General features: G+C 34.5%; 1 protein-coding gene across 1 annotated transcript; it reads right to left on the bottom strand.

Moving 5' to 3' along the window:
• Window positions 1–4,128: 4,128 nt before the first annotated feature.
• On the bottom strand, window positions 4,129–6,221 carry LOC127128669 (F-box/kelch-repeat protein At5g15710). The gene is made up of 2 exons (XM_051058038.1): window positions 6,005–6,221; window positions 4,129–5,722 (listed from the first exon to the last, which is right to left on the bottom strand). The coding sequence occupies exon 2, from the start codon at window positions 5,698–5,700 to the stop codon at window positions 4,384–4,386; it is 1,317 nt and encodes a 438-aa protein (XP_050913995.1). The 5' UTR covers window positions 5,701–5,722; window positions 6,005–6,221; the 3' UTR covers window positions 4,129–4,383.
• Between the last annotated feature and the right edge of the window lie 5,004 nt (window positions 6,222–11,225).

Genomic DNA, 11,225 nt, shown 5'->3' with positions numbered 1-11,225 from the left:
TCTTTCTATGAAGGTTATTGTGTTGTCTGATGTCATTTATTTTGATTGTCATTATTACCTATTTAAATCTTAACAAAAAATATTCAAAACATTACACACAAAGAACATTTTACTACATGTCCAATCTAGTTGTCTCTAATATTTGCAGCACTTGTGATCCTTGTGTGAAAATGGTAGGTTCTTCTTTGATTGATGCTCTCTTTTACTTCTTTTCCTTGTTACTTTCTTTGGGAAATTGTCGATCCACCGTTGTTTTTACTTTGGACATTCTTGAATTGTGCTCAAAATTACCACAACTTTTACACTTTACAGATGCCAAATTTCTAGGCAACACATTGCTTGAAGTGAGTTCATCATTAACTTTGTTTCTCTTCTTTTTGAGTTGACCCATAGCTCTTCTCATGACTAGTGGATTAATTGTCTCCCTTTGAGAAGTTAGTCAATGTCTTGGACCGTTGGATGATAGAACAATATATGAATATGTTTCCATGAAGCTTTTTTCCTGTTTACCATAACAATTACCATATCAGTAAAAAGCATGATAGTTCAACACAGTTACCATAACATGAATCTTGTTACCATATCCTGAAGCTTGTTACCATATTAGAACATAGTAAGAGTATGACATAGCAAAATTCAATGTTATGAAGCTTCTTTACCATATCATGAAGCTTGTAAACATATCAGAACATAGTAAAAGTATGACATAACAGTTTAACATAGCAGACCATAACAAAACTTAACATTAGTTTACCATACACTACTACAAAAAAAATACATTTAACCTCGACCGCAAAGGAGATTTAACTTCGATTATATAGGTGAGGTAACGAAGGGCGTCATGAAAACTTGTCACATTACCCCTCGATTTTGAAATAATTGAGGGATAAATTCTTCTTGACATGGGTTCGATCCCCATGAAAATCCTTTTTTGGAATTCTTAAATGACAAAAACACATTTTCCCTTGATTTTGACATTTCATCGCGGGTATAACACATTTAACGTCAGTTTTGACATAAAATCGACGGGTAAAATACAATTGAGTTTATTAAATCTAATGTGGATTGCTTATTTCACTAAACCCTAGCTAAACATATAACTTCTCAAAGTTGGTTAGAAAAATAATTATATGAACAATTGTGTTATATTTAAAGAACAACTTACACTGATTAATGTTTTTCAAGCATTCTACAAATCATCATTCATCTCATGTTCTTTCATGGTTAAAATCTCTTCAATATTTCAAGTTCTTTATTCAACAATTATGAAAGAAAGTTGAATGAAAACAATAAGTATTTGATAGATTTTAACTATAGAAGAACATGAGATGAACAATGAGTTACAGAATTCTAGAAAAACATTAATCAATGTAAGATATGTTTCAAATAGAACATAATTTTTCATATGATTATTTCCAAAATAAATTTAATATGTTATATGTTCAAAAAGGGGTTAGTGAAACAAACAATCAAAATTAGATATAATAAACTCAACTCGACGAAGCATGATGAGAGTTGCACAAAGAATCACAAAAAACATAAACTCAATATCAATATCAATATATAACTCAATAACAACAACATCAACAATAACATCAACAACAACATCAACAACGAGTCTCAACAACAACAACAACATAAAACCTTTAGGGTATCAACAACGAGTCCTAACAACAACAACAACAACATCATCAACGACAACAACATCAATAAACCTATATCATAAATTTGTTTAAACACAACAACAACAACAACATAAAACCTCTAGAGTTCCGTGTTTCAATAATGGGTCTCAACAACAACAACAAAAACATCAATAAACTTATAACACAAACATCTTTAAACAACAACAACAACAAGATAAATCTCTAGGGTTTCTGATCTGAACAACAACAACAATATGAGTAGTGATGTTTGACGTACCAAATCTCTGAAGAAGAAGTGAAAGAAAATGATTTTGATCTCTAAAAAAGAAATGAGAGCCCTAAACACATACCATCTTCATATTAAAGATGATATGTGTTTTTGGCTCTCTAATGACAGTCTGTCATTGCATATATTTAGTCGAAGAATCGGAACAAAACAAGTGAAAGTCGAGCAAAAATGAAGAAGAATGACCAAAGAATGGGGGAAAATAGTTAAGTAAGCAAATTGTGGACTTAGTGAAAATTTGAGTAAAAAATAAGCAGAAAAGGATGCATCTTCGAAATTAATCACATGCACCATCGCACAGCATCGCGCGCGTGATATGGCCATTAAAGTTGCATCGTGCACGCGATGTAAGGTATCACGCGCGTGATGATCACTTTTCTGGACTTTTTCTGATGCGTTCTGGTCCATTTTGACGCCTTTAAAAGATGATTTTCCTCACTTTCACAAGGTTTATAATTTTGGGAGATTTAAGCACAAACTTGAGAGCACATGTGGAGATTTTTAGAGCATTTGAAGTCATTGAAGGTCATCACTTCAAGGGACTTCTTATGTTATTTTCATCTATCAATTATGATATTTTTAATTGCACTATGAGTAGCTAAACCCTTCTAGGTTAAGTTGTGTTATGATGAACCTACTTCTATATTGTTGGATTCTATGTTGATTTGACCATTGTATGAACTTATCGATCTATAATCTTATTCAATTTCTTCTTGTTTGTAATGTTTTTTATGTGAGATACTCTTTTAATCTGATTTTGGGCACATAGGGAATACTGACCATTAGTCTATGAGTTGGACCTAAGGCAGTTATTGTACTTACGCTGGTTGAATATGGATATGAGACCCTGAGTAGTGGCATAGAGAATTAACGTTCTATACATCGCCTAACCCTGCTTACGCTGGAGGACTAGGGATAGAAAGGTCCAAGTGATGGTTAGTGGGTTATTTCGTGAGCGATCGGCTAAAACGGTTTTCTTAATTCGGTATGAGATTATAGTGATTAGATCATTCATATAGGACATCAAACATAAAAAATAGAGGAATATAGGATTCTACAACACAACCTGACTGCTTTCGTGACATTTTTTACTCGTTTATTTATTTTTCACATTGAAACTCGAAACCCCCTCCCTTTTTACTGGTTTTTATATATTGTTCACATTTTGTCTTGCTTGGAGGCAATCCTCGTGGATTCGATCTTTTTATTACTTCGACATTATCAGTACACTTGTCGAGAAGTCGTCACTCTCGTTGTTTAAGACTCTCTTGTTAAGGGCTCTTTGTTAGGTTTTTTTTTGTTTCTTAGAAAACTGAAATTGAATGATACAAGCTAAAGCTATATATATCAGAGAAACAAATCCACATCGGTTGGAAAACAAAATCGAGGTGAAAAGTGACATATTTTTAAATTAAAAATAAAATATTCAGGAGAGTGCCACTTTTAATGAAATAAAAACATAATCTGAAGATACTGGGATTTGAAGCATGTACATTGAACTAGTTTACCCCTCGATTTTCATTAAAAAAAACGACGAAATAAATTTCATATTTTTTTAAGAAAAAAAAATGGCGCGTTCAGGGATTATACCTCGATTTTTTGATATGTTAGGTGAAATTGTTGTCATGAAAAGTAGTTTTTATAGTAGTAATATCAATTTACTATAACAATTTAAAATAGCATACCATAACAGAATTCAACATAGGTTTGACATAACAACTCAACACGTGATGGTATTTCAACTCAACATATATACTCAACCATAGTCAGCACAAGCATGACAATAAGTTCAACCTAACATATATGCTTAACCTCATCATGAACTTCTCCCCTCTTCTCAGCATGGACTTCTTCCTTCTCCTCATCCTGGACTTCTTCACTTTCCTCAACATGGACTTCATCATCTGAGTCAATATTTATTGTTTCTTGTTCAACTTCAACATACTTCATCTTCTATTATAACAATATGCTCATCTACTATATATGGTCATATTGTTAGAGTGCTTATAGAAAGAAATAAGCTGAAAACAACTTATGTACATATTTATAAGCAGTTTCCATAAGCCCTTCCAAACACAGATTCTTTAATCAGCTTTTGTATTGCATCGTATAGTAGTGCAACAATATACATTAACAACAACTAGTAAAACCAATTTCTACAACCGCATCAAGATGATAAAATTACAAAGCAAATCGTGTTCATAATCAGATTCTTTGCCATTAGAAAAAAGTTGGGGAGAACCATTTACACAAAGAAGTTACATAAGGTTAAAGTTCAAGACGAGATTTAAGCAATTACATTACACTGCCAATCCTTCAAGCATTGAAGAAGTTGAAGTTGAAGTTAAAGATACACGTTGCATCACGTCAGGTAAAATAGTCGCAGGTAAACCTCTTTTATAAGTGTCGGTCGATATTTGACATTGAGTCATAAGACTTTAGCTTAGCAGATTAGCAGATAGAAGCATCAAATCTTGGCTCGTAGAAACAAGCTTGATTGTTGTATGATTGAAAAGCCGATCCACCGATCCAAGACCAGATCTTTTTATCGACGTCAAATAGAAGGCCCTTCCCTTGGTTATAAGACGTGAAGCAGATTAAGTTGTCGAGTCCAAAGCATTCGAATCTCTCGGCCGATAATCTCAATAACGAACGGAAATTCTTCGGCGGCATCCTACTAATCTCCACCCACAAAATCTTGGCATGGTCCAATTCCCAAATTTTTATACTTTGTAGAGTGCTGTAAAGACCGATCCTTCCAACGAGAAAAAGCCGCTTCTGGGTACCGGCAACCAAATAACCGTCGAGTAACGATCGCGGGAACCTAGCCGGAATATGTTCCCAACTGTTTATATCTAGGCTATACATCATCAAACCAAGTGGCGAAAGGGTTTCCAAGTACAACCTAGAATCACAATATGCCATCTTTGAAGAGCAAAGATTAGAAGCCGGCATAGTCTGATGTACCGACCACCGATCTTCCTTTGAGTGATAAATTTCAGTCGGCAATGACTTGTCACTACATATATCATTCGTTGCTATCACTTTAAACGACCGATCCGATCGGTCAACAACCATTATCAATTGCCTTTGTTGATTAAAATGCATACTTGGCAATATCCTCCATGTTTGAGTGAGGGGATTACAAACCAATATGCAAAACACCGATCCTTCACACCCGGAAAAGCAAACAAGACCACCAGAAGAGCCGACTAACCAAATAGCCCAATGCGGCAAAAATGTGAAGGACATTCTATACCAAGTTTTAAGCGGTAAACTATAAACAGAACATTGCGGGATCAACGAGCTCTTACAGAAACTAAGAACACAAGGTCCATCCGACGGAACACTAGAATGGAATTTGAAGAAACTACTATCCTGAAGCAGCGAATTCCACCTCTTGCAAACCAAACGAAGCCGAAAAATCAGAAACGGAGGAATCCTAGCTAAGATCTCATGCAACAAATCCTCAGGCAACATAGCCCATATGTTATCCTCCATTTGAACATCGGCGTGCACTACTTTACCAAATGTAGCATGTGTTTCTTCATCTAAACCCCTTGGTTTAGTCTTAACAATCTGCCTAGACGGACTCGTGTTCCTCGACCCGACTCGGCCCATCGGACTAGTATTCCTTGACCCATTTCCCCTTGGAGGAGAAGCTTGTATACAACATCTAACATCTCCGCCAAAAACTACATTTTCTACTGATTCACCATTACAAACAACACCAGACCCTAATTCAGAAGATTTCACAATACAATCCATACTCTCTAATTCCTCAAAAACCCTAAAAAACCAAACAAAAATTTCAAATTTAAACCTCAATTCCAATCTAACACCAACCAAAGTTTTTCTTTTTAACAATCACGGATAACAATCACTGAAACCCTAAATCACAAAATTACGAAACTGACCCAACAAAATTAACCCAGATCAAGATCCAAAAAGACAATTTTTTCAAGGGTAGATTAACATGTAGACGCTTTAACACACAAAAAGATTAGATTTTTGAACAGAGAGAAGGGAATTGAAGAGTGAAGCTATGATGGGTGTGATGAATAACAATTACCTGAGCTTTTGTAACCATTGATTGATGATTGGGAAAAAAACTGTGAGAGGTTAGTGAATGGAGATTGTGAAATGGAGATTGAAGAAGGAAGAACAAGAAGTAGGTTCAGATTAGAGTTTCTGTTTCTCTCTCTTGGATTGGATTTGATTTTGGTACTTTTGTTTGTCGCTATTTTGTATTTTTTGTTAAAGGTAATAACAAAATTCAAGATTTATCATGGGTGGTACATAGTTATAATCTAATCTTTATCAATTTAGTAGATAAATATACTTTTCTTAATATGTATAAATTCAAGGACTATATAGAAATTTTTCTTTTTTGTGTGTTAAAGATATATTAAATTTTATAAAAGATTATAAAGAGAGTCAATACTTATTTTATAAACCGATATTCATACACCCAAATACTTCCACTAATCCTTACATCAAAGTGTTCACCGTATTCGTATTTATAGGGTGAACAGTATTTCTTTAATAAAATATTATTTTAAATAAAAATATTTTAAAAAAATATTTTTTTTTAAAATTAATTTCAAAATAAAAATATAACATTTATCATTAACTAATTTTCTTATTGTATTAATCACAAAAATATATTTTATTAATCATATATTTTTCTGATATCTTATTAATCAACTTCACTATTTTATTAATCAATAAAACACATAATATTAATCAAACTCTGATATTAATTTATAATTTAATCTATAAATTAATGTCAGAACTTGGTTAATATTATGTCTTTTATTGATTAATGAAATAGTGAAATCGGTTAATAAGTTATTAGGAGGAAAATATATGGTTAATAATATATATTTTTGTGATTAATTCAATAATAAAATTGATTTTTTATTTAAAATATTATATTTTTATTATAAAATAAATTTAACTTTTTTTAAATGTTTTTTATTTAAAATAAATATTTAATATTATTTTATTAAAAAAACACTGATCACTGTTTGATTTAAGAATTTAGTGTAAGAATAACATTCCTCTTTTATAAATTGATTTTGTTTAGTTTATAAGGAGAGGCAACGTTTACTTTATAAACAGATATTATAAAAATAATTATATAATACAAATTTAATATTGAATAGAGATATAATTTAGTTAATAAAAAAAATAAAATATAATTTTCAATCTAATTTGATAAAATATATGATTGTTGGTTGACGTAATAAAATAAGTTTACACTGTCATTTTCTGAAGAAAAGAAATTATTATACAAATTAGAAATTAAACCATCAACAATGAAATATTATATTTTTAAGTTATACTAGTATATGTTATTAGTCGTTTTTATTCTTTAGAGGAGAAAGTTATATTAGCTAACTATTTAGAATGTGTTCAATAAAATATAATATTTGGAAGTTAGTCTTTGACTTGCATTTGAAATGAAAACATATGTGTTAGAAAAAGAATACAAAAACTTGTTGGTGCAAAGGTAGAATAAATGAAGAACGGAAATATTCTATTAAGAGAATGACGGCTACAAAACATGATAAAAGTTACAATGATTGCTACCCTATTTATAAGCTAAAACTAGGGTTACTAGAATAAGATAAAATACTAAAATACCCTCTAACAAACTTAGGGGCTAAGAAAATAGTACAATTAATAAATATGAATTACTTCTAATATCATCCCTTAATTCATATTCCATCAAAACTTGTAACACCAACTTCATCCCTTAATCTGAGAAATTGATCAGTCTTGATAGCTTTCGTCAGAACATCTGTCAACTGTTTCTGAGTGCTGCAGTGTACAACTTCTAACACTCCCCTCTGAACTTGATGTCTCAGAAAATGATATTTGGTCTCAATGTGCTTGCTTCTCCCATGCAACACTGGGTTTCTGGCAAGATTGATTGCAGACTTGTTGTCAATCATCAGCTTCAGAGGTTTGTTTACTTTAATCTTCAGATCCTGCAATAGATTCAGAATCCACACAGCTTGGCATGCAGTAACAGCACCTGCAATGTATTCAGCTTCACAGGTTGACAACGCCACAACAGGTTGCTTCTTGGAACACCAAGAAATGGGACCTCCCAGAAATTTGAATAAGTACCCAGATGTACTTCTTCTGTCAACTCTGTCTCCACACCAATCAGAATCTAAATAACTCAGAAGTTCTGACTCATCCTTTCTTCCAGAAGGAAATAATACTCCATACTTCAGAGTTCCCTTGATATACCTCAGAATCCTGACAGCAGCTTGGTAATGGGACCACTTAGGTTTACTCATGAACCTACTAGCCATCCCAACTGAATAGCAAATATCAGGTCTGGTATTGCACAAATACCTCAGAGAACCCACCAATTGTTTGAAGGTTGTAGCGTCCACATCCTTTCCATCAGAGTCAGAATCCAGATTCTGATTTGTATCAGAAGGTGTGACAGCAATCTTACAATTCTTCAGATTAAATCTCTTCAGAATTTCTAATTCATACTTGAGCTGATGCAAAATAATACCTTTCTCAGAGTATCTGAATTCCATCCCTAGAAAGTATGTCATTTTGCCTAGATCAGTCATTTCGAATTCATTCATCAGAACTTTCTTGAACTTGGCTATCTCTGTTCAGAACTTCCAGTCAGCAGTATATCATCAACATATAAACATACCAGAGTCATATTTCCTTCAGAAGTATGCTGAACATAGACACCGTACTCCATCTCACATTTCTGAAAGCCTTGCTTCTTGAAAAATGAATCAATCTTCTGATTCCAAGCTCTGGGCGCTTGTTTCAATCCATATAGAGATTTGTATAATCTGTACACCATCCCTTCCTGATTCTTTTTCACAAATCCAGGAGGTTGTGACACGTAAACTTCTTCTTCTAAGGGACCGTTCAGAAATGCAGATTTTACATCTAAATGCATCAGAGGCCAATTCCTGTTAGCAGCTATTGCAATCACCATTTTGATTGTTTCATGTCTTGCTACAGGTGCAAACACTTCAGAGTAATCCAGCCCAGGTTTCTGTAGAAATCCTCTGGCTACCAACCTTGCTTTATGTTTGCCAATTGAACCATCTGGCTTTAACTTCTGCTTGAAAACCCATCTGACGTTAATGGCTTTCTTGTCTTTTGGAAGTTCTGTCAGCTTCCAAGTCTTGTTTCTTTCTATAGCATCAAGTTCTTCTTTCATGGCCTTCAGCCAGAGCTTCTGCTTAAGAGCCTCTTCTGTACTTATGGGTTCAGAGTCTACTAACATGGCACACTGAATAACTTCTCCTTCAGAGTCTACTTCAGTGTCTTGCAGCATGTCAAATTCTGCATATCTTCTGGGGATGTTTCTGATTCTTTGTGGTCTCTGAACTTGTTCAGAGTCTTGAGCTTCAGGTGGTTGACTTCCTCCAGAGCTTTGACCATCTTCAGGGGCTGGCATATTTCCAGAGTCTGAATTGCCACTAGAATCTGGATTACCATCAGAGTCTGGGTCATCAGAGTCTGGATCATCATAGTCACCTTCATCTTCTGAGTCTTCTCCAGAGTCAGAATCACTATCAGAATCAGAATCAACGTCAGAGTTTACTCCAACTTCAGAAATTCTTAACTCTGACCTTTCTTCAGAAGTTCTAACATCAGAATCAGATTGAGACTTATCCCAATTCCAAAATTCTGATTCCTTCACAATCACATCTCTGCTGAACTCAATTTTGTTGGTTTCTGGACAATAGAGCTTGTATGCACCTGTACTGTGGTACCCTATCAGAATCATCACTTTGCTTCTATCATCCAGCTTCTGTCTTCTGGCTTCTGGAACATGTTTATAGCAAACAGAACCAAACACCTTCAGATGACTAACACTTTGCTTATCTCCAGTCCACTTCTGTATTGGAACTATTTCCTTCAACTTCTTCGTAGGATATCGGTTGAGTACATACGTTGCAGTGGCAACAGCTTCTCCCCAGAGCTTTTGAGGAAGTTTCTTCTCCTTTAGCATGCTTCTCACCATATCAAGCAAAGTGCGGTTTCTTCTTTCAGCAAGACCATTGTGTTGAGGGGTATAAGGAGCAGTAACCTCATGCTCAATTCCATTCTCCTCACAGAACTTCTGGAACTCTTTGGAGTTATACTCACCTCCACCGTCAGTTCTAAGAATCTTCAACTTCTGACCACTCTGATTCTCAGCCTTCATTCTGAACTTCTTGAATTCATCAAACACCTCGTGTTTAAACTTAATAAGGGATACCCATGTCATTCTTGTGAATTCATCAACAAATAACACAAAGTATTTATTCCCTCCAATCGATGCTACTGGAAATGGACCACACACATCAGAATGTACAACTCCCAAGGCATGTTTTGCTCTTGGAGCAGTTTCTGACGCAAATGGCAATCGTGGTTGTTTTCCTTCCATGCAAACTTTGCATGACTTTTCAGGCTTCTTAATTGCAGGAATTCCATGTACCAACTTCTTTGAATTCAGATGTTTTAAGCTTCTGAAATTCAAATGACCAAATCTTCTGTGCCACAACTCACTCTCCTTCTCAGCACTTGTTGCACTAAGACATTCTGAGTCTGTAGTTCTGACATTCACCTTGAATATTCTATTCCTTCCCTGTTCTGACTCCATAATCAACTTCTGATTGCAGTCATACAGCTTCAGAAGATTGTCCTTCATGGTAACTAAAAAACCTTTCTCAATTAATTGTCCCACACTCATCAGATTGCTTCTGATGCCAGGTACATACCACACGTTCTGAATCAATGTTGTTTTCCCATTGTTCAGAATCACTCTGACATTTCCCATACCTTCTGCATTAAGATATTTGTCATCAGCACATCTGATCTTTGTCCTCTTTTCAGAGTCAAAGTCAACCAGCCATTTCTTGTTTCCAGTAAGATGATTTGAACAGCCAGTGTCCATATACCACCAGTCTATCAGATCCATATCATCAGATTCAGAGGCCATCAATAGCACAAATTCGTCATCAGAACTTCTGGCTATATTTGCTTCTTCTGATTTTCTCTCCTTGTTTGACCAACAGTCTCTAGCAAAGTGACCAAACTTCTTACAACAGTAACATTGGAACTTCTTCTTGTCATACTTCTCTTTTCCCTTCTGAGCATTCTTTTGTCTATCAGAGGTTGAGCTTTTTGACTTCTGACCACCATCAGATCTTCTCCTGGCTTCTGACTGCTTCTGATACCTCCTATCAGAAGTTGCTTTCAGAGCCTGCTGCTCTACTTCCCTTTCAGAAGTTCTCTCAGTCAAACGC

The sequence above is a fragment of the Lathyrus oleraceus genome, chromosome 3 (assembly GCF_024323335.1).
Source record: "Lathyrus oleraceus cultivar Zhongwan6 chromosome 3, CAAS_Psat_ZW6_1.0, whole genome shotgun sequence".
NCBI classification, from domain to species: Eukaryota; Viridiplantae; Streptophyta; class Magnoliopsida; order Fabales; family Fabaceae; genus Lathyrus; species Lathyrus oleraceus.
The sequence above is the reverse complement of the archived record's forward strand: the minus strand, read 5'-3'. Positions and strand labels throughout refer to the sequence as shown.

Coding starts and splice junctions, on each gene's coding strand:
- LOC127128669 (XM_051058038.1), bottom strand. CDS start 5,700: ATGGATTGTATTGTGAAATCTTCTGAATTAGGGTCTGGTGTTGTTTGT.